Source organism: Mirounga leonina, unplaced genomic scaffold (assembly GCF_011800145.1).
Source record: "Mirounga leonina isolate KUSES-001 unplaced genomic scaffold, KU_Mleo_1.0 Mir_98, whole genome shotgun sequence".
Lineage (NCBI taxonomy): Eukaryota > Metazoa > Chordata > Mammalia > Carnivora > Phocidae > Mirounga > Mirounga leonina.
The window spans coordinates 5,142,325-5,166,029 of NW_023270921.1; the positions used below are offsets into that span (position 1 = coordinate 5,142,325).

The 23,705-nt window shown below is 50.9% G+C and overlaps 1 protein-coding gene across 2 annotated transcripts in view; it reads left to right on the plus strand.

Moving 5' to 3' along the window:
- The window catches only part of LOC118006678 (actin filament-associated protein 1-like 1), a 63,942-nt gene that overhangs the window by 9,867 nt on the left and 30,370 nt on the right, over nt 1-23,705 (plus strand). Inside the window, exons 1-6 of one of the 2 annotated variants that reach the window (XM_034999432.1) lie at nt 1,854-2,043; nt 16,385-16,513; nt 17,414-17,497; nt 18,272-18,369; nt 19,487-19,595; nt 23,525-23,650. In XM_034999432.1, coding sequence (XP_034855323.1) covers nt 16,471-16,513; nt 17,414-17,497; nt 18,272-18,369; nt 19,487-19,595; nt 23,525-23,650 — 460 coding nt within the window. In that variant the 5' untranslated portion in view covers nt 1,854-2,043; nt 16,385-16,470. Of the gene's footprint in view, nt 1-1,853; nt 2,044-16,384; nt 16,514-17,413; nt 17,498-18,271; nt 18,370-19,486; nt 19,596-23,524; nt 23,651-23,705 lie in introns of those variants that run through there. The other variant, XM_034999431.1, reaches the window with a different exon arrangement.

Genomic DNA, 23,705 nt, shown 5'->3' on the forward strand with positions numbered 1-23,705 from the left:
TACAAGGATGTACTAGGTCCAGATTTCAAGGTGGGGACAGAGAGGGTGTGGGGAAGCAGGGGAGGGAAAGGGGACACCCTCCGTCAGTGAGTGATATGGCCAGGCAGCTGGCATGAAGTTTTCTGTCTTACCCTTTCCACTCCTCCTGCCGTAGCCCTCACAGTTCTGGTGTTTCAGATTCAAGAAGCACTCATCCTCCCAGAACTAAGAAAGAGGACCCAGGCAGGGCTTGTCCTCCATCTAAAATTCCATCTGGGGAATCCCAGCGTCTCCCCAAGTGAGGGCGGAGGCACAGAGCCGGCTGGGCATGATTCTTCTCCCGGGGAACAGCTGTCAGGCCTTGGCAGGGGCAGAATGTGGCACCACATTGCAGTCATTCCAGCTCCGGGGGATTTAGCGACAGCATGTCCTGCAGGAGGCAAGCTCAGGGGCTTTTTATAGCCCTCTAAGAACCTCGGGGAAAACTGATCTCTTGGGAGAGAGAAGTGGGGCACGTGTCTTTTCCAGGCACCATTCCCTCAAGCGTGTAGTCCCAGCTGCCCGCAGTTCAAATCAGGCTTTGCGTCACGGCTAAGTGGGCAGTGTGGAGCCGTGGAAGCATATCTGCTGTGTGGGGGACAGGGATCCCAACCAAACCCAGTTCCTAGAACCCCCTCCGTAGCCTTCAGTTCCTTCACCTGTCTGGTCGAAGTATTATAAGGCAGGGATCTGCACACCTCGGCCTGCGGACTCTGCGGCCGCCACCAGCTTTTGTAAATAAAGTTTTTTTGGAACACAGACATACCCATTCCTTATGTATTGTCTGTGGCTTTCTCACTGCCAGAGCAGAGTTGAGTAGTTGTAACAGAGGCCATAGGTGGTTGGCAAAGTCCAAAATACGTACTATTTGGTCCTTTATAGAAAAAGTGTGCCAACCCTTGGATTAGACTATAGAGAGTTTGGGACTATCTACCTAGAGCACTGTGGGAAGAAGGATTCTGAGAGTGTCCAGACTAAGAAAGGTAGCTCTATCCTTTAGACCATACAAGAGTATGTATTCACGAGTAGTATTGGAAGGACCCCAGAATGCCATTTACTCATGTTTTTCAAACTACTTTTAGTCCCAGAACCCTTTTGCAAACAAAATCTTAAGCAATAGAGCTGCTAAGAGTGAAGTGGGAATGAGAACACGGTACAGTCCATTCCATCCCTCCTATGCCCAAGGCAGCCCCTAAGGAAGCTACACAGTTCCCATAACCCCATTAGAAGAGCATTTGAAAACCACCTAGCTAATCCTATGACTCTTGTTTTACAACTGGGGAAACTGAGGTTCAAGGGGCAGCGTCTTGTCTAGGGCCATACGATGGACTCCCAGTTGGCTTTCCATGGAGCTACTGACATGGTCATGAGGTATCTGCAGAGCTTAGACATAATCTCTGCTGGGGAGAACACATCCATTGGCTTCGGGGGCCTCAGAACTGCCATAAGTACATGGGTGACTATGACATGCCCACGCTGACCCCGCAGCCCCCAGGGTTGGCCGAGATACCTGCCGATACCCGCCATGCTTCACAGTAGTTAAGCAAGGCTTGGGAGCTGTTCTTTTTTTCCTGAGAACAACAGAGACAAAAAAATAAAATGAAAATTGAATTGGACCATATTTAAAAAAAAATTTAATTGATACCGAGACACATTTTCAAAAAAATAGAACATGTCTCACAACTGATCTATCAATTAGATCATTTTTCTGTTTTTCCCCCCAAAAGCTGTTATTAGGCAGATAAGACATCTTTAAATCAATGCCATCTTAGAATGGAGAAATTATGATAATTCATGCTGCAGCTTTCTTTTGAAGATGGAATCAGATTTATTCATTTGTAGAATAAATATTTATTCTTCCTGCCCATTCTTGTTGAAGGGTTTGCTGAGAGCAGATGCAGCTGATATGAAACCATGGGCGATTTTTTTTTTAGCTCCACTTGAACCCAGAAGAAAACTGATCTAGGAGCGTGCTGGGCAGCCAAAGAGACCGATCGTGTTTCCTCACAGCCAGCTGGCAACCAGGTGCAGCTCTGAGGGGTGACGGGGGGAAGCTCAGCGTCCCTGCACCCGAGTCTCCTAGCGAGGCACCCATGCCTGTGACATGAGGTCATATCTGCTCTGTGTCCCTCAGAGAATTCATTAAAAGGACCAGAGGGCTCAAGGGACATTTTCTAGCCAGGAACCTCAGAAATACCGGGGAGGCAGCATCTAGGTAGGGAAAATGCCAGAGTGAAAAGAAGAAAGTCCCAGAAGTGTGCTCAGTGTGCAATGGGGTGGGCGTGCCTACAGCCCAGAGAAGCAGGTAGAGGTCGTCCTTCGATAGAGTAAGGCTTTCTCCTCCAGGTCCCCAGCGGGGCGTGTCCCAGTCCCTGAGAAGCTGGTTGCTGGGATTTGTAACTAATAATAGAGGCAGCATGATGCGGGAGCCCCGTGCGCTGGTCAGGTTGCCCCAGGTTTGAATCCTAGCTCTACTCATCCACTTAATCCCCCAAGTCTCAGTTTCTTCAACTAAAAACAGAGATCACAATCTCCTGTCTCCCTACAGGGATCATTGGATTCATGCAAGGAAAGCACTCAGCACATAGGAAGCATTCAGTTAAAAAAAAAAAACAAAAACCCTAATACTTAAAATACAGGTTTGTAAATGATCGCCTCTCGTAGTGAATTAGAATGGAATCCAAGTTCCCTTTGTGCTGCTTTCCCTCTGGTTTCTGGCTTCTGGCCTGCCCATCGTGGGAAGGGATGGAATGACAGAAGAATTGGTGATAAGCCACAGGGAGCGCATATAAAGGTCTTTCGTCATCCATGTCACAGAGAAAACTGGTGTCGGGGCCCTGGGGAGCTATCGACTGGCCAGGTGTGAACAGGAGGGGGTTCTCGTAAGTGTTGCCATTGGGGGAAATTGTTAGAGAGAGCAGTGAGCTCGTGTGACAGTGGGAAGGGAGAGACTGGAAGGAGGTGACCAGTTAGGAGGTGCACGCGAGCAGCAGACTGGATAACATTAACTCACCTCTGTGTTTCAGTTAAGAACAGAGAAACAAAACTTCAGAGTCTATCCATTTTCAGATAGAGTTAATTGTTGGTTTAATGTGGAAGCAGAGGAGACGTTTATCTGGAGCTCTCCGCAATTCAAGACCCCCATCCCCAGGACCTTCTGCCATCACTTTCTTGGAACCTCGCCCCAGCCCCTGGGGCAGGAATCAGCCCGAGGGTCTCACAGAGCCTGCCCCAGGATGGCTGGGCTCCCTGTGGACTGGAGTCCTGGGCACCTGGCCGGCACCCAATCCAGAGTTGGCAATGGGAGATTTCTGCAGGCAGGGGAGGGAAAGAAGGGAGGGAGGGAGGGAGAAGGGGCTTCCCACCTGGGCCGTAGTCAAGGAGGGCATTGTGGGCCTGACCTTTAGCCCCCCACCCAGAATGACTAGGCTGACCTCCCTTTCTCACCAGAATCTCTGAGGGGAGTACTCTCATAATCGTTGTGTCACAAGATGACAAAACTAAGGTGACGTCACCTACATGGGGTCTCTAGGCTAGGGAAGGCAAATCCCAGGTTTGACTCTGGGTGTTTCTCACCCCACTTGCCCAGTGTCTCACTTCCCCACTATACTGACTCTCTCCCCACCTCCCTGCCAAAGGGCTGTCCCACTGGGGCTCAGCCCCTCTTGGAAGAGATATCTGCCTCTCTTCTTAGTTCAGATTTCTGTAAGTTAGTGTGGTCTTGAGCTACCACCCACTGATCCAGGCCTACCCTCCAGTGCCCCCAGTACCCCAGGGGACAAAGTTGCTCCCCCCTTCCTCCCCCCCACCCCCGCTATGAGCTCTTCTTCTCTTGGAGACAGTTGTCCTAGGTAGGATTTACAGCCTTCTGCCTAGTCTGTGGTCCTTCTCTGAGTTCTAGGTTGTCAGTTAATCTGTCCCCAGTGCACCTGCTGTGTACCCATTACTGTGCTGGGCACTGGGCAACAGGGGCAGACACTAAATCAGGCACCATCTCTACCCTCATGGTTCACAGTTTAATGAAGAAGGATATTGAACAAGTGATCTGCTCTGGAGGGTGTAACAGGATGACCTCACCTGTCCAGGAAAGCAGGACAGCCCTCCTGGAGGAAGTGGCATCTCAACAAACCCTCAAAGGATGAGTGGGCACTATCTGGGGAGTATGAGAGATTTTAAATAACAATGAGTCAACTTGGTATGCATCAGGAATTGTTCTAAGACTGTACAATACTCCACTGGGTCCACACAACAACCTGTAAGGGGTGGGTATTACCATTATCCCCATTTTGCAGATGAGGATACACAGAGAAGTTAGGTAACTTGCCCAAGGTCACACAGTCAGTATTTGGCAGCAGAGAACAAGCCATGCAGAGGAAATACCATGAACAAAGAGCACTCGGTGTGTGTGGGGGGGAGGGGGGCATCTCAGAGAGTGAAAATAGGTAAGAAATAGTAAAAAGCAACTTTAAAAAAAAAAAAAAACATTGAACATAACAAAGATAAATACACAGCATGTTCCTAATAGTGCAACCTGAGGCATCTACTGATGATTTTCTGGTTCTTTTATCACACTGAGGTTTCTGTGGGCTCACTGTCAACCTAATCCTTTGCCTTCTGAATGGGAATGCTGTTCTTCGGTCTCCTCTCTTGAATCCTACAGAGGTTCTGTTGCTCGTTTGGGGAGAAGGAGGAACAGGTAGCATATATACTAATAATCACAATTTACTGATTTATAAAACTTCAGTGCTCTCACTTTTCCCAGACTTTGTGAGATTTGAGTCTCACGAGAGGCCTGAGAGGTAGGCAGGACAGCCGTCATCACTCCACCTTAATGTTACAGAAATTGAGGCTCAGAGACACGGAGCAACTAGTCCAAGGTCACACAGCCAGTAAGTGTGGAGCTGGGGCTTGAGCCCTGAGCTTTTGGTTCTAGATCCTGTGTTTTTCCTCTACACCAAAACACAGTGGAGAGTGGGAAGCCGGAACGTTTCAAACCTGGCACTTGGGACCTCCAGAAAGTTCGTTAGCCTCTCTAGGCCTCAGTTTCCTGTCAGTAGAACCGGGATAAGAGGAGCTCCTACAGGGCTCCTGCAAAGATTAAATGAAGTAATAGGCACAGAGTGGTGGCCACAGAGAATATTCCAGTAATGGAATAACATACAGCACTATGAATGAACACAATGCCAGACAACGATATGGGTAGATCTTAGCAGGATAATAGTAAAGAAAAAGTCACAAAGGATTACCTACAGCATTATATACCCTTTTAATAAAGTTAGAAACAACTACAGATTTTTAAAAAGTTTCTGTGGCTATGTGTAGTTGCAATAGCACTATATATAAGGGAAAGCAAGGATGTGACAAATACAGCATTCAGGATGGCCGTGAGGCTAGGTGTCAGAGGCAAGAAGCCTGGGATCGTAGTTAGAGGTAAGAGATCGTCTGAACCCCGGCTTTTGCTTTGAATGGTAGATTTGTGGGTCCTTACTACATTAGCAAAAATAACTGATTCTATAAATAACTAAGTAAATAAAAGTGGAGCATGCTTGAACCAGTGAAGACAGTGTCTCATGAAGCAAGGGTCAGGATTACCTCAATTCTTATCCACCTGAAGTTCTATTTATTTATTTTTTAAAGGTTTTATTTATTTTAGAGGGGCAGGGGAGCATGCGTGAATGGGGGAAGAGACAGAGGGAGAGAATCTTCAAGCAGCCTCCCTACCGAGCCTGAAGCCTAGAGCCTGATGGTGAGCTCGATTCAGGGCTTGATCCCACAACCCATGAGATCATGCCCCGAGCAGAAACCGAGGGTCGGATGCCTGGCTGAGCCACCCAGGCACCCCCTGAAGTTCTATTTATAAAAAGAAATAAAAGTGTCAGGCACGGTGCCCAGCTTGTGGGAAGCAGTCAATAAATGCTCACTGTCATGCTTGGATATCTTTATTATTATCTGCATTTTCTGCCCACCCCTAGCCAGATGTCCTCAGTGTCTGCCCTAGGCTAACTGGTGGGATGGGTCCTCAAACTCAAACTTCTCAGAAGCAGAAAGCCCCGTCCCATCTAGGCCTCAGGCCAGGTACCCCATCCTGTGAATGGACATCAGTGGGAAAAGTCCTGAGGGGCTCACTGCTGGTTCCAGCAAGCTTTGGGGGTAGAGCACCCCCACCCCCGTTAGAAGAAGAAGGCCAGAAGCTATTACAATGCAGCAATTGGAAGCTTAGGCTCTAGAGTTAGGTCTGGGTTTGGATCTGGGTTCTGCTGGTGTGTGCCTTTAGGCAAATGACCCAGCATCCCTGAGCCTCACTTGGTTCATGTGTGAAAACAGTATCTACTTCACAGGGTCATTATGAGAATTAAGCGAGGTCATCTAGACAAAATGCTTAGCACAACATCTGGAACATCACTTAAGAGCTTAAAAATACTACCGGCTTTTATCATTGGGTATCCCAGGCCACTCCCAGGATGGCTTCTGCCCCCCTCTGATGAAGGAGATGGTGCAGACTGCCTCGGACGGCAGCCGCTGCCATCTTGTGCAGGGCGGGGGGGGGCGGGTGAGCATGTGTGGGTCACAGTTTTCCACTTCCTCCTGAACCCTTTCCTTTGTGAGCTAAACAGGGAGGAATCTGCAGACAAAGGAACAATTCTGGGAGAGCCCAGTCCCACAGCCAAAAGCTATTTCCTCGGAAGTCAGTGGCTTGCCCCACCCCCTCCTGTCTGGAAATGGCTTCCCTGGTGGCCCAGGGCTGGGACACCAGGTGCCCAGAGCGAGAGCTGTGCTGGTGGATGGCGGGGCCTGGGCAGAGCTGCTGCTAGAAAGGCCATTTAAGATGTGGGATGGGTCCTCAAACTCATCTTCCCTGAGCCTGTCACCCTGAGCCTGTCACCCTGGCCTGACTCCTACCAAGAGAGTCCCATAAAAGGCCCCCATGACCTGCTTCCCAACTGACCTGTGACCTCCCTGTCTTCCTGAAATAACAGATCAGAGAAGCGTGCTACCCTAACATCCTTAATAATGATCCACGGTTTACAAACCCTTCCCCTCCTCACATGAACTGACACATGGGCCTCCTGAGCCCCTCCTCACAGAAGCAGAAGGGGACGCTCGGAGGGGTTGAGCGCCTTAACCCAGATTCCACACTAGCGGATGGGAGGCACGGCCCCAAACCAGTCCTCTCAGACCAAACCCCGAGGCCTCCCCCTCCTCCTTCCCACCTCCCTCCCTTAGGAGTCTGTGCTTAGGGCCTGCAGAGTCAAATCTGCACTGCTCTCTTCAGCATAAAGGATGTTGAGTTTCCTGCACCAGCTGTAATGAACACACACCAAAGCCTTCCAAGGTGACCTCCCCCGGCCCTCCCTCACACACGGGCTATATTTAACTCCTGGAAAGCGGTCACACCAAGGCCCTGGCTTTGCAGCTGGGCTTCTCTGCTGCTCCTTTTTCATTCTTTTCCTGCCCACATGAGCCGTGGTCTTCCCCAAACACTCTGGGACAACAGGAAGTGTTTGTTTTAGTGACCAACAATGCTGGTCCCCCAGCACGGTTCCCTCTGCCATTGTGCCCACTGTTTGGCCTTCACTTGGGCTCTAAGAGAAGCGCTTAAGAATTCGGGGGAAGTGAGATGTCCATGTGGCCCCCAGTAGGTAGATTTGCTGCAACTTGGAAGAGACTGTGAGCAAGGGAAGGAGAGGTGTCTGCACCCACAAAGTGAAGGGGCAGGTCTGCAGGCCTTCTATGCGGCATTAACCCAGAGCTGGGTAGCTAGGAGTAGTGCCATGAGGGACCACTGGGGCGGGCACCCCTGAAGAGCTCCTCCCTGTTCTTCCCGTTCTGCAATCTGCAGTTCCCACCCCTGTAAAATGGGGCTGGCCCACCTTGTCATAAGTATTAAATTGTGTAGGGGCACCTGGGTGGCTCAGTTGATTAAGCATCTGCCTTCAGCTCAGGTCATGATCCCAGGGTCCTGGGATCGAGCCCCCTACGTCGGGCTCCCTGCTCAGCAGAGAGCCTGCTTCTCCCTCTGCCTCTCCCTCTGCTGCTCCCCCTCCTTGTGCTCTCTCTCTCTCTGTCAAATAAATAAAATCTTTTAAAAAAAGAATTCAATTGTGTAAATAATACATGTAAATCTCTTAAAGCAGAGGGTGACACAGAAAAACAATGTAAGAGTAATATAAACAGCCAACATTTATTGAGACCCTACTATGTGCCAGGCACTGTTTTTCATGCATTAGGGCTCGTTCCCACTGATGAGGTACATAGGCTCATAGGTCACTAGTGACGTACATGAGGCACGGGGTGGTAATGTGAGTGTCCCAAAGGTGCACAGCTAGGCAATGGGGGGTCGTGGAGGAGAGAGGACTTGAACTCAAGTAGTTTGGGTGGCTTAATATATGTTAGTCTTATTATTTCCCAATTTCTATGTTAGGATTAAAACCCACCAACTACAAAATGTGCATCACTGAATTTGTTGGCAGCCGTATTCACACGAGGGATACAAGCTCAACCAAATAGGGCTTGGGGACCTTAGCCAAGTCGGAAATTGGACTTCTGCTTCCTCTGTTCCCCCGGACTATTGTTACATTTTTTTTTCTTTTTTTAAGCATCTTTTTACGATGCTGATCCACTATTATAGACATGGTTTTTAAATCACATTAACTAGCTACTAGACTATCAACTCTTAAGTTTGCCTCAAGAATTCATTCATTCCACAAATAACTTAAGCATGTACGCTGTGTCAGGTACTAACAAAAGCTGGTGCTATTCCTGCCCTCGAGTTTAGGCTCAAGTGGGGGAAGTTGATCTTAATTGAAGAAATGCATCGTTAAATGTAACATTTCACCAGGGCACATACCACAGGGAGAGTGATGTGTAAAATAGGGGGACAGATGTGATGGAGAAGACAGGGGAAACTTCCCTGAGGCAGTCATGAGTGAGCAGAGAGCTGAAGAGGGCATCACTGGTTGGCAGGAGAAGGGAGTTCTGACAAGCAGAAGGAACAGCATATGCAAAGGCCCTGGGTTAAGAGGCTGAGGAAAGAAGCATGAAGGCAGCCTGGCAGGAAGTCTCTCTGGAAGGGTCTGCAGAGTTGGAGGGCCACAGGAAAGGGTTCCTCTTCCTTCCCTACCCGCCCCCCCACCCAAACATTGAGGTCATACCTGCTAAGTGGACTGCTTTCCTTTCCAGGATGCCTTGCCTCTCCACCCTCCCAATGGGATCATACCTCATTAATGTGCTAGCTTGTTAAAGCACAGGATACAGAAAGTCATCTCTCAAATCATGATCAGAAATTTTTAAAGTAACACATTGGCACTTTTTCCAGCTCAGGAGCCTTTATGGGCTGGAAATTGGGTTATTTTGCTGTTTGGAAAATGAGAAAGAAAATTTGAGTAAACAAACAAACAAAACATGTAAGCCCTTTGTAAGCACCACATACTGACAACTTTCCTATTTTCCATTCTTGAATCATGCTTGTTGCATATTCTCTGACTTTGAAAACAAAGAAGGATGAGTTATCTTTGTCCTAAAGAGGCTTGTCAAATAAGGAGATGGGGGAAAGAGAAACTGTATTTCCTCCCACTGCTTTGCATTTAATGACATTGTAACTTGCAAGCTATTTCCAAGCATTTTCGTAAATTCCAAAGTCTGGAAGTTGCCCAGGAATGAGATCACAAGTCAGGGCGCCCACTAGGCTGACCAGGTAGGTGCCAAAACAGGGGTTATTATTCCTGTGGTTTGCAGAAGGTTAATTATTCACTTCTCTTTTGTTATGGAAATTAGACTCTACCTTTGAGATCTCTAAATAAATCCAGCTAGAACCCATACCGGCTATGATAAAGAACTTTGGCTTGAAAGCTTCATTCATGCTGCATGGGGGTATGCAGTCCTGGGAGCAAGTAATAGTGCTTTTTGCCTGTGGCTTATTTTCTGCTCCGTGCCATCTCATTTTGATTTAAATTAAGTGGGGAGGGTGGAGGAGCAGAGAGAAAACTGATCTTCGTCTTCGTTGGGTATTCACCAGTAACAAGTAAGCAGTTAGTGGTCTAATCTTAAATATATTTTAAAATAGGTTTCTAATTTTATTTGGCAAACTTTTTGCATCCCAAAGAACAATTATCACCCATCTTGGGTTTCCGAGCCTGTCTGTCCCACTTAGGGAAAGATTGAAGTTTCATAAACAGTGATTAAACCATTTCTTCCTGTGTTTTTTTTTTTCCCTCACTGGAATTCACTGTACCTCCCTAAGGCTCAGCTAAACCAAACAAGATCAATGAAATGTATTTGTGGTTCTAAATAAACTTTAGACATAAAAGATAATGCTGTCCCAATGCCCCAGTCTGTCCTCAGAAAGCAGACAGGACCTGGACCAGGAGTGAAGGTGGGAGGGGGCGGGTTAGGAATTGGTGAAGGAAATCCTTCCCGACTGGGGACAGCAGGGACAGGTTTCCCCTCCAACTGAAAGATGTCCCCTCATGTGGTATGGGGGGGGGTCCTTGGGATATGAGCCCCCTGAGGAAAGGGGCTACGCCACCTTCTACTGCCATAGCTACCCTAAGCTCAGTGTCAGGCCCAGATCTATGAACTGTCAATGTGGTGAGGCTTGCAGAGTCCCCGTGGCCCCAGACACCCCCTCCCTGCCCTTCCTTGTGCCCCAGCACCCGAAACTCTCTGGAGGTCACACGTGAATGGCGAGGCACCTGTCCAGTGCACTGAGCCCCCTCTGCGTGGCTTCCTTTCATCTTTACAATCACCGTGTGAAGCAGTTACTGTGATTACCCCCACGGTCCAGAAGCTTGGACGAGTTAGGAAATTTCACCAGGGCCACAGCTGGAAACCGGCCGAGCGAGGAGGGGCCAGATGGTGCACAGCCTGTTCTCTTGGCCACTCTTTGATGACTCTGCTAAGTAGCAAGCTTTGTGTGAATTTAATGCTAGGGACTTGGATTTTCAACTGGTTGTGTGACTATAGCTAAGTCAGAGGAGCTCTTGGACCTCCACTTCTCATGTCTTTAAAATGAGAAGGTTGGACTAGGTCATCAAAATACCATGTTCACTAAATAAATGCTTATCGGACAGTTACAATGACTGAGACATGGTCCCTGTCCTCATGGAGCTTGTTGCGAAACTACGGCAGATCTGTCGCCAAACAGTACCTGAGCGGTGCTCGGGAGTCGGCGCAGTTCCGAGGAGGATCAGGAGATAGCAGCCCTCACGGTACCACGGCCCTGACTGAGGGAGCGCAGGCTCCAGGCCCCGAGGACCGAGTGCTTCGCAGACATGGCTGCCTCGCTCTGCCTCATCGGGGCTGGCCTCCCCTCGCTCTCACGTGACAGACCAGAAAGCCAGGGTGCAGAGCTCTCCAGCATGCCATCTTGCTACAGCTCAGAAGGCTCGAGAACTGCAGTGCGACGGGTCTGACCCCAAGGACCCAAGCACTGTGCTCTTCTCAGCAAGCTTCCAGGCTCCGGCTATTTATAATCTGTGGGAGCTCTTATTCCCACCTGGACTTGCAGTTCTTTCAAAGGTGAGGTCTAATGATAACTTGTGAGCAAACGAGAAAGGTCTTCCCACATTCCTTATGTTCACAGACGTGCCTTATAGTGTGGGTTTTCTGGCGGAGTAGCTTTCAAAGGTTGAACCTTGGAATCACCTGGAGTACTTACTAAAATGCAGCTTCTGGGGCGCCTGGGTGGCTCAGTCGGTTAAGCATCTGCCTTCGGCTCAGGTCATGATCTCAGGGTCCTGGGATCGAGCCCTACATCAGGTTCCCTGCTTCTCCCTCTGCCTGCCACTCCCTCTGCTTGTGCTCTCTCTCTCTCTGGCAAATAAATAAAATCTTTTAAATAAAAAATAAAATGCAGTTTCTTGGGTCTCAGTAGAGGGTCTATGGAATCAGAAGGCCCGGGTAGGAGGTCCAGGAATCGGCCTTTCCAACAACCCCCACTGGGAGAATCTTATTCTTGCTAAAATTTGAGGCTGCTGTCCTGGCGGTCTGTCTGAGGCCTGGCAGAACCACCTTGCCATATGCACTATACACATACGATTTCTCTCCAGATTAAATTCTGCGATCATTTAAAACCCTGTGGTTTCAGTTCTCTGGCATTAAAGACGAAGCTGCCACGGAAGGCATTGCCACATTCATTGCCCCTGAAAGCCAGCTTTTGGGGGGAGAGCTCAAAGGTACTGCCTTTGAAGAGCCGAGCACCGGCTGAAAGCCTTCTTGTACCGTGAGGTATAAGGGGCCCTCTGGGATGAGATCCTGCTGTTAAGTCAGGTAGATGCTCTGAGCCACTTGTTTTCCTTCTCTGGATCTTTACTGTTAGGGCTCTGAAGTTCACAAACAGTCCCAGTGCAGAGAGACCCACTGAGCAAGAATTTTAGCCCCCCAATAAGAGCCTTCCACCCATCTGGTGCAGGGACCCCAGGTCAGGAGCCCTGATGAAGTCATGGCCCAGAGCCCCCAGCAGGAGGGTTTTGAGGGGCTACTTGCCTCCTCCCTGCCCCAGCCTGGCCTCCACTGCTCTGAAACCATGTTTTCTGATGGAAGATTCTGGCACAGGGTGTACACTGTGAAGTCAGACCTGGGCTCAAGGCCTGGCCTTACCATTTACCAGCTGGGTGGCGTCACTTTTCTGAGCCTCCATTCCCTCCCTCATGGGACACAGAGCACAACACTACATCCCTCCTGTGCAGTTTATGAGCCTGAAATGAGAGGGTACACCCTAATTGCCCAGCACACAGTCACTGCTCCGCCCTGGGGAAGGGTTCTCGCCCACTTGCTGAGAAGTCCCCTGTGGCTCACGCTCCCTTCGCTAACCAACTTTGGAAATGCTGTGGGACTCCCCCTTGGCTACCTGCTGACTGCCGGGTCCTTCCAGGCCAGAGATGCTGCCATGGACACCTGCTTCTCCCAGGTTCACTCGGTCCCCTCTTTCTTCTTTGCTCTGTTTGGACTTTTGTGATCACATCTCCATTCAACAAAAACACTTAGAAGTCAGGGTCCCATGTTAGGAATCCTGTTAACAATCAGGGAAAAAATAGAGTTGTTAACAAAGCTTGGGTGTTAAGACTCCCGTCTGTCAATGCGGAGAACTCACTCAGAACCTAACTGTTCTTACTTTAGAAACAATTGCAACAAACCTCAAATTAGAAGCAGGAGAGCTTTTAGAAGCAGGAATGCTGCCGGCATAAGCATGACTGATAACAGCAAGAATAAATCTTTGGGACCTCAGAGCGAAATGAGAGACAGACAGGGTGGGAGGGAGGTGGGGAGAGAAGGAAGGAGGAATGGACACAGGGACAAGACCTAGCAATCCCAGGTCATTCATTGAAGGACGGCGATTCTCCGAAAGGTGTGGTTGGGGATGCTTCCTGGGAGTCCACAAGGTCAAAACTATTATATAGTACTCAGACCCAATATGCCTTCTTTCACTCCCGTTCTTTCTATGTTTACGGTGGAGTTTTCCAGAGGTTATGTCGCATGATGACACAGTAGCTCTGAAGGCCAATGGGATACGTGCCTGTGTGTTCTTGTGGTTTAAAATTTTCTCAGCTTTAATTGTTAATATTGATAACTATGATCCCCATAAAACAAAAGTTGTGTGGAGTCCTTGATAATTTTCTAATGTGCAAAGGAATCCCAAAGCCAAAAAGTTTCAGAGGGATAAAAGTCACTGTACCCCATAGCCTTGACATTCCCACATGATACCAGAGCAATGTCATGAATTTTCAAATAGAAACCATGGCTGCAGGCCACAAGAAAGCTCCCATGGTCCCCTGCGGTGCCTTCCCAGTAGCATTTACCATGGCCTCCCTCGTGAGTTATTACGCGTCTGTGTGTGTGTGGTATGTGTGAGAGAGAGACAGAGAGACAGAGAGACAGAGACAGAGAGGGAGGGAGCATACCCACTGAAACAATATCTTACTCATTTTCTAATCCCCTGAGTGGCACATAATTAGGGCTCAGTCAGTATCTTAGAACTGAGTTACTGACTTTCAGTGTATCCGGTGAGGGTGCCGGAGAGGTTTGTGATTCCATTTATAAAGATTTCCTTTGCAACAGCTAAAATTTACCTAAGATGCTTTTATGATTTTAAGCGGTTTCCTACTTCAAGGAGGGAAATTTACCCACCCAGAAGCCTTGCTCAGGTGGCATTGCCAGGGCTGGGGCTGTGGAGGCAGCAGGGCCTCCAGGTCCCTTGCACTTGGGCTGTGAGGTGAGTCGCGCCCCCTGGCATTGTGCGAATTGGCAGCTCTAGGAATCACACAAATGTGGAATTAGCCTGGCTCCACCTCTTTCACGCTGTGCAAACATCCCACAGCCTCCCTCGGCCTCAGTCCTCTTCTGGAACACAGGTATCCCAGCAGGACCTGCTCACAGATGAGGCGGGGCATACACAGCCCCTATCTCAGTGCCCAACAGCAGAGAGAGCTCATGAGGTGGTAGCTGATGGGATCAGCCTTTAGCTCATGTCCAACAGATTTCAGGTGATGATGGAATGCCACAGAGAGAGCCACATCACATTTTTTCCAACAAGTGCCACTGTCTGTACATACGATTCTATTTTTTTAAAAGTCCTGGCGTGGTCATCTGCTCATGCCCTCTCTCATCAAATACATATGGAGCACCAGCACTGAGCAGGCCCCAGACTAGATGCGAAGGAAGTTGAGATTCCAAGGGCCGTCTACCCTGTCTAGAGCCTCACAGTCTGCTGTGGGAGCAGACACTCCTGGAGACTCGCACAGCACAGATCAGCAAGGTAAATACAATGAGAGCCGCAACAGCTGACTTGGGGTGAGCGTTTACTCTGTTTGGGGAAAGGCACTTCTCATGCATGACCTAATTAATCTTCACAGCAACCCTCTAAGGCAGGTGTTATTATGACCCCCTGTATAGAGGTGGAAACTGAGTCATAGGCTAAGTAACTTTCGAAGGTCCCGCAATTAATGAATGGAGCGTGAACGTGAACCTACGCAGTCTGGCTCCAGGGCTGGTTCTCTTATGCACAATGTTACAGCCCCTCTACCACACACAGACCTTGTAACTATAAGTCGGAGTCTGGTTGTTTCCTTAGGAGGGCCCAGGGTGGAGAGAAGCACATGGCGCTGGGAGTCCAGAGACTATAAGCCAAAGGCCTGGCTCTTCTGTGGCCTCTGTGTGATTGCAAGCAAAGCACTTCTCTTCTCTGAGCCTTGGTTTCTTCCTCTAAAAAATAGGTGTGAACATGGGACCTATCTCAAAACTTGTTGGTGGGGTTGTATAAAGTACTGCAAGGCAATCTAGTGAGTGAGGGATCCAGGGCCAGTCGAGGCTTCACTGACTGTGTGACCCTGGAGGAGTTACTTAACCACTCTGAGCCATAAAATGCTTGGTAGTATATTTAAATGAGATTGTAAGTATGAAGGGCTTAGCAAAGCTCACAAGAATCATTTGACATGGTTAGCTTTTAGTATTCTGCACAAGTGACTAGCAAGTCACAAAGCAGGATAATACTACTACTGTAACAAAGCTGGTCTAAGGCGAACCAAGTCCCAAGTTACTGTTTGGGACAGGGACACATCAATGACCTCATGGCTGTGGCATGCTCCAGTCTTTAAAAGACCATGTGCTGTAGGGTTTTGCAACTCCCGTGTGGTCTCAACCAGCGGGATCATCATCACCCGGGAGCTCACTGGAAATGCAGAATCTCAGGTCCCTCCCCAGACCTGAGCCAGCCTCTGCATTTCGATGAGATCCCTAGGTAATTCCTCTACACACTCAAGTTTGGAAAATGCTGGTAAAGCATGGAAGACTGGTGATAACGGTTTGGGGCCTGGGGTAGGAAGGGTTAATGTTTAGTTTGGCTCCCACCAAGGCACCGGAAACAGAAGGTTCCAGAGATTGAAGTGTATGAACTGATGGGACAGGAAGGCTCCCTTCCTGCCTGTGTCCTGGATGGCGGGGGGCTCCAGCCTGGGACCTGCACTGAGCCTCGAGCTGCGGTGGGAAAGGACCCCTGGACCTGGACAGCCGAGGGCATGCTGGGACAAAGGCAGGCCTAAGAGCCTCTGCTCAGGCTGCCTGGGCTCAGAGTTGCCAGGCTGAAGCCCGGGGTGTCCGTCCTCAGGCCAAGGCCATATGACGTCTGAGGCAGAGTGGGGAGGCCCAGAGGAACGTCATGGCTAACTGAGCAGGGCTCTCCCTCGGGAGCGGGTGGCCAGCCCTGGGACAGCTGTGGGAGGGCTGCTGAGGTCTCCGTGTTGCACCGGGCCTTACCCCCCCCCCCCCCCCCCCCCCCCCCACCCCCCCCACCCGCCACCGTGCTGCCCTGGCCTCTGGCGGGTGGGGGCGGGGCCGGATCCTGACCCCGGGCCCCGCTGTGCTTCCTCCTCAGCGCTCGAGCAGCTGCTCCCTGAGCTCACGGGGCTGCTCAGCCTCCTGGACCATGAGTACCTCAGTGACACTGCCCTGGAGAAGAAGATGGCTGTGGCCTCCATCCTGCAGAGCCTGCAGCCCCTCCCAGGTCAGCCATCGGCACTCCGCCCCCAGCTCCTCAAGAACCTTCAGGAACTCCCCAGGGCCTGCGGCGCACGGAGGCCGGAGCCTCACAGCGTGGGCACCACACACGTCCATGGCCTGGCCGGCGTCCTCGTCCCCTTTGTCGTTCTCCACCCTGGCCGGGCTCTTCGTCCCCCTCCATCTGCGGCCCACTAAAGCCATGTCCACAGCTGCCACACCCACCCACACGCACACCCCACACTCGTGCACGGTGCTCACGCGACCAGGACGCACAGCACACCGCTCCCACGCCCCACCCCCTCACACGCGGCACGCACGCCACACACGCCCCCCCACCAGCCCCACAGCCCCTCTGCCCCCCGTCCGTTCGGCAGCAGGGCCTCCCCGTCCACTCCCGCCTTTTCTCGACACCCCAGGTCAGCCCAGCGCGCAGTAAACTCAGACGGGCCGCCCTGTGTCCCGCAGTGTTGCGGGCGTCTGAGAGATGGGGGGCGGGGGCGTCCCCGCCGGGTGACTCTCGGAGCCTCACTTCCAGTGACAAAACAGGCCGATGTCATCAGCAGCCCTCACAGGACCGTGGGAGGGTAGTAGGGGGCAGTTTGCCACCCGTGCTCGGCCCTGTCCCCTGGCCGTCCCCGAGCACCTTACCTGTTCTGTTTTCTATACTGGGCTCTGAGCATCCTTCCACTTGGAAAAGGAGATGCTCAGGAACGATGTAAAAATCAGAACAAAGCTTGAAAACCAGGGAGCTTATTTAGGATGTGCACATGCTTTGTCAACGGTGCCGTGTCCTGAGTGGGCTTGAGTCCCAGTGGTGGGGGGGGAGACCCGGCTGTCGTCAGAGTGGGCACCAGCAGACCCCCCCTTCCTCCTCACTGCCGACATGCTCCCCCTCTCCTCACAGCCAAAGAAGTCTCCTACCTGTATGTGAACACAGCGGACCTCCACTCCGGGCCCAGCTTCGTGGAGTCCCTCTTTGAAGAGTTCGGTAAGGCACCCTCTCCCAACCCCAGCTGGGAGCTGTCCCCTCCCTGAGTGTGCAGGCCCACTGCCCCAGTCTCCGGAAGGGTCCTCAGATTGTGTGGGGGCCTGGCTCTAGCGTTGCAACACTGAGTCACGTTGGGCAGGTCCCTTGACCTCTCTGGGCCCTGCCAGCTCTGAAAGTCTAGTCAAAATCTGTATGGTGACAGGAAGTCATCCCCAGGATTTGAGGCAAGGTAGGGAGGAACAGTGCAGGCCAAAGAAGGTGCTGTCTCTCCTGCTGCTCACATCCACTGGTGGTGGCCGCCTGACCCCTGGGTTGAGCCATCCTGCGCCCCAGCAGAGAGGGGAGCTGCGGGGGGGCATCGTGGGCGTGGGGGCAGGCGCACCGGGAGGCGGGCAGGGTGTGTGCGCCCCCTGATCCATCCCGAGGGAAGACAGCACTATTCTGCTTCAAGAAAGCTGCGGGTCAGGTGAAAGTTTCAGGGATGGAGAGACTGACGGAAGACCTGGTGCCTTCATAACCCACTTCTTGAAAATCTCCAAAGCACCACACGAGATATCTCATTTGGCCCTCTTGATAACCCTGGCAGACAGACAAGGCCAGGGATTATTGGGACCAGTTTACAGAGAAGACCAAGTCTCAGAGTGATGAAGTCGCTTGCCCAGGGTTTCTAACGAAGGAGGTGGTAGAGGCCTCCTGACCCCAGATCCAGGCTTCTTCCCATGCTACCGTGCTCATCCCTGGCTTGCTCTGCCCCAATGGCCTGCCCCTCGCTAGACTGTGACCTGAGCGACCTCCGGGACATGCCAGAGGATGACGGGGAGCCCTGCAAAGGAGCCAGCCCTGAGCCAGCCAAGAGCCCGTCTCTGAGACACGTGAGTCATGGCCTGGGTTCCCACACCGTCCGGCCCTCTGTCCCTCTGAAGTGGCCAGTGAAGCTCTCCCCCCAATGCTTGGGTCCCTCCTGCCTGTGCAGGACCCTGTTCTAAGGGGAGAAACAGGTTGTGAGAACATTTCAGTGACTCATTATGTGCTCACTGCGCCCACGCTGAGCAGGGATAATGTGGTGAACTGATCTGTCAGTTCAGGCACAAAGGACGATCCCCACCCCAACTTCTGATTGCCATAATAAACGTGGAGTGTGAGGAAAGCTCCGGACCAGCGCTTGGTGGCCTCTGCCCTCCTCCTGCTGCCATGTGGTCTTAAACAAATCACCTCCCCTTTCTGAGCCTGTTTTTCACTTACAAAATAAAGGTTTGGATCATATCTAGGGTTCCCAGCCTTCATCCACGGAATTAAGGCAAAGGGCCCATAATCACATCAAACACTGTCAACTGCATAATTCACTATCATCACCATCCAATGGTACCAACTGTTGACCCCTTACTACGTCCTTTACATGCTCACAATAACTGAATGAGGTTGGCACCATTGTTATCCCCATTTCACAGGTGAGGAAATGAGACTTAGCGTAAGCGACATGTCAGTGCCCACAGCTCATAAGTGACAGAGCTTAATCCCGGTGAAGCAGGGGTGCCCTGGCCCCAGAGCCTAAGCTCTTAGCCACGAGGCCGTGCTGCCTCACTAAGTAACGTGTCTTCCGTGTACTTGCCTTGCTGTTCCTCACAGGTGTGTAGATGTGGTTGCAGAGCATTGCAGAACTCACAGTAGTTTTTGATCACTTTGCATGCGCTTACTTAATCAAAAGCCTGACTACGCCTATGTGGCACTCCACAAAACTTTTAGATCTTACGGAGAAGCCCTGATGCTGAAATAAGTTGGGCAAGAAGTAGAGGACCAAGCAAACTCTCAGGGTTCCCACCTCTGCCTTCTGCCACCCTGTCAGAAGTTCCGGCTTCACCTTCAGAACATGCATCCCGCCTCCTCGGGGCTCCTGCCTCTCTCCGCCCCAGCCTCCTTGCCGTCACCCCACCGGCTCCCTCTGCTCTCCTGGCCTTCTTGGTCTTATCTGCCTCCTTTGTCCCCCTTCAGGCAGCTGACCTGCCTCCACCGCTTCCCCAAAGGCCTCCGCCCGAGGACTACTATGAAGAGGCCCTTCCCCTGGGCCCGGGCAAGTCCCCTGAGTACATCAGCTCCCACAGTAAGTTCTGGTCCCCCCGGGGGGACTCCTCTCCTAAAGCTCCCGTGTGTCTCTCTAGGGCTGGAGCCCCAAGCCCGGCACCTGCCCAGCCCTGCCCACATCCTGGGGAGAAGCTGCCTGAGCCCCTGGCCTCTCTAATGAAGGCCTGGGGAGGCCAGTGGGCCTAGCCCCAGGGATCAGGGGCTTGGTTCCAGCCCCAGTTCTGTGCGGTCTTGGACAATCCCCTTCCCTACTCTGAAAATAAGAAGGGGCTGGATACATGCATATAAATGTGCGGGGACAGAGGTACACAGACGGCCACTGAAGCTGGTGCTCCCCCACGTGCTCCTCCTCGGTAGACCCGGTGAACTGGTTTGTACTTCAGCCTGGCCACACCTGAGAGGAGAAGTAAGTTATAAAGTGAACGTGTGGGGTAAAAAAAGCACATGGCCAAAATCAAAAGGTCTTCCTATTGTGGGCACCCCAGGGAATTCAAATCTCTTAACTTGGCCACAAAGGAGAGTCTCTGGATTTGGACTCCTCTTTCCATGGTTCCCTCCAGCACTGAAACAACTGGCCGTTTTTTTGAGGATCAGATAAGTCACTGGCTTGGATATAGGAACTTAACATCACACACAAGAAACTATATTATGGTTTTTGGGTGACCCAGCATTTGTAGTTGAACTTTTATAAGATAATGTTTATGTGGTGCTCTACTCTCATTCAGTAGCACAGTGGAGTATTTTCCAACTGCCAAAAAATAAATGAAATAGTTCTGTCTGTGCTGATCAGAAATGAATTCCAAGATACCTTCGTTGATAAAAACCTCGAACACAGAATACTGCCTATTATATGATTCCATTTGTTCCTTAATACGGTATACACACACTCATGCATTCATTTTAGCAATTTTTCTAGGATATGCAAGAAACCAGGAACAGTATTTCCCTGTAGAAATCTGGGTGAAGGGAACATAATATTTTCCCATTCATACTCTTATACTGATTGTGCTTATCACCATGGTCATACTTTTTTTTTATTGTAATAAAATATACATAACATAAAATGGACCATTTCAACCACTTTAAAGTGCCCAATCAGGGACATTTAGTACACTCACCGTGTTGGGCAGCCATCGGCTCTACCCAGTTTCCAGACATTTTCATCACTCAAGGGGGAAAGCGCATACCCATTAAGCAGTCACTCTCATTCCCCTTTTCCCCTGAGCCTCTGGCAACCACCAATCTCCTTTCTGTCTCTATGGATTGGCCAATTCTGAATATTTCACATAAATAGAACCATACAATGTGTGGCCTCTGGTGTCTGGCTTATTTCCCTTAGTATAACGTTTTCAAGGTTAACCCGTATCACTGCATGAATCAGTACTCCTCTCCTTCTTAGGGCCACGTCATCGTCCATTGTGTGGATAGACCACATTTTGTTCAGTCAGTTGATGGACATTTGGGTTTTTTTCCTCCTTGGGCTACTGTGGTATATTATTTTTAGGATTAACCAACTAGTGAAAACAAAGTGAAATGGTGGGGTTGGACCAGGTGATCAGTGGCTCTCTTCAGCCTTGAAAGTCTTGCGGTCTGTGTTGCTGTAAGCAGCTGTTTGGATGTGAAGCAGCTGACTTTGTTCTATTTTATCCACTTGAGGACAGGAGAGGAAGGTGAGGACAAAGTGCTGCTGAGCCCTGAATCCCAGGTCAAACCCCTCGGCTGGGTGAAACTGTTCTACCTCCCCAGGGAGCTCACACTCCTCTCCCATGGGGCCGCGGGGATCCTGGGCCAGGAGGGAAGGGCGGGCCTCAGGAAGGGCCAGGGGGCTGGACCAGGGAGAGGGTGCCAAGCCCGTCGGGGAACATCCTTCCTCTTACACAGTGACCAGCCCAGCCAGGTATTCAAGAGCGCTGCCCCGGGTGTCCCCTCCCTCTTCCCCATCGCACCCCTGCCCCCCCACCCCCGCTCCACCCATCCATCTCACAGGATATTACCGGCATCTGAGGCCTCAGAGGACCTGCTGGGAAGGGCAGGCTCTGCTCCTCACTTGGGAGACAGCACTTGGTATCCCAGTCGCTGGGAATTTCAGTGCTGCCGTCCTCAGGAAACAGATGGATGGCAGCGGCTGGGAGCCCAGAGCAGCACTTTGAAGAACAGTGTGGTACGAGAGCCAGTTGGACTGCATGAAGGAAGTCTTCCTGGAAGAGGGATGTGCATCTATTCCCTGAGCTGACAACCTCAGTTCCCATGCAGGTTCTGACCCTAGCAAACGGTCTACGGCTGCAGGGCTCCCGTCTGTAAAATGGGGCCCATACCTACCTCCCTGCTTTGTAGGAATCAAAGGAGATGGTAGTAATAATGACATCTGGCATCTGTTCAGCACATTCTATGTGCCAGGCACTGTGCCAAGAGCTTATATGCATTGTATCACTCGTCCGAGGTGGGAACTGCTCCCGTCACCGTAGGTGAAGACCATGAAATGCAGAGAAACTGGGGGCTTTTATGGCCAATAAATGGTGGTGACAGATTTCACCTCAAATCTGGTCAAACCCAAAGCACATGCCCTTAACCCACTGACCTTCAGAGTGTGCCCCAGGGGCCATCTGCGTCAAAATAACCTTAGTTGTTTAAAAAAAAATCCGATTTCTTGGCGTTCCATATAGTTTCCATTTGTACATGTTTTTTAATGTCCTGTTAAACAGATTTTTTTAAAATGCAGATTCCTCAGCTCAGCCCACACCCACACTGGTGAATCAGAATCTCTAGGGAGACAGTCCGGGGATCTGCATTGTAAAGAGACCCCCAGTAATTCTGATGCAGAATACAGTTTCAGAAAGCAGCCCCCACACCCCTGCACTGTGCGGCCCCTGAGTGGGAGTGTGCTGGGAACATTCCATGCAGGGAGCTGTCGTGTTCACTATTGTAGGAGCTATTCCATTAACTCCTCTAGTCCAGGTCCTCCCCGTAGTCACAGAAGTTTAGGAGAATCTCCATCACAAGAGGGAGCATACGCATCAGGAAGGGAGCAGAAGGACTGAAGTGGCAGAAGATGAGGGGGGCTGAGCCCAGGCAGCTGGAGCACCACTCCTTGCAGTATAGGGACGAGGGCTGTGACCAAGACACACACACACACACACACACACACCACCACCACCACCATCCCACCGCTGTGGGATCACTGAGGAGGAGCTGACTATGCTCTGTCTGAGAAGGTCAGAAGAAAGATCTTTGAGGGTGCCTGGGTGGCTCAGTTGGTTAAGCGACTGCCTTCGGCTCAGGTCATGATCCCAGGGTCCTGGGATCGAGTCCCGCATCGGGCTCCCTGCTCTGCGGGGAGCCTGCTTCTCCCTCTCCCACTCCCCCTGCTTGTGTTCTCTCTCTCGCTGTGTCTCTCTCTGTCAGATAAATAAATAAAAAATCTTTAAAAAAAAAAAAAAAAAAAGAAAGATCTTTGAGCTGGGCCGGGCGCCTGGGTGGCTCAGTTGGTTAAGCGACTGCCTTCGGCTCAGGTCACGATCCTGGAGTCCTGGGATCAAGTCCCGCATCGGGCTCCCTGCTCAGCAGGGAGTCTGCTTCTCCCTCTGACCCTCCCCCCTCTCATGCTCTCTCTCTCTATCTCTTTCTCTCTCTCAAATAAATAAATAAATAAAATCTTTAAAAAAAAAGATCTTTGAGCTGGGTATTAAAGGATAAGTAGAAGTTCTCTAGCAGAAGCTAAGAGAGCACATGGAATAGCATGAACACAGCCCTGGAGGTGTGACAGGCCCAACAGGGCAGCTCCTGGTGACAGAAACACAGAGAGCTTGTGGGAAGCTGGAGCAGATGACATGCAGAGAAGAGGCCCCTCACCCTGGCCAGGGAGCTGCACTCTCTCTTCCCCAAGGAGGGGCATGTTGTCTGGGGTCTTCCCCAGCCATGGCCCCTGCAGTCTGCCTGTCTTTCTCCGAGGTGCCGCTCCTTCTACCAACCCCACAGATGGCTGCAGCCCAGCCCACTCCATCATGGATGGCTACTACGAGGATGCAGACAGCAGCTACCCCACAACCAGGATGAATGGGGACCTAAAGAACTCCTGTAAGTACCGAGAAGCTGTTCAGAATGGTCCTGTCCTCAGAGAGAAGGCTTTGAC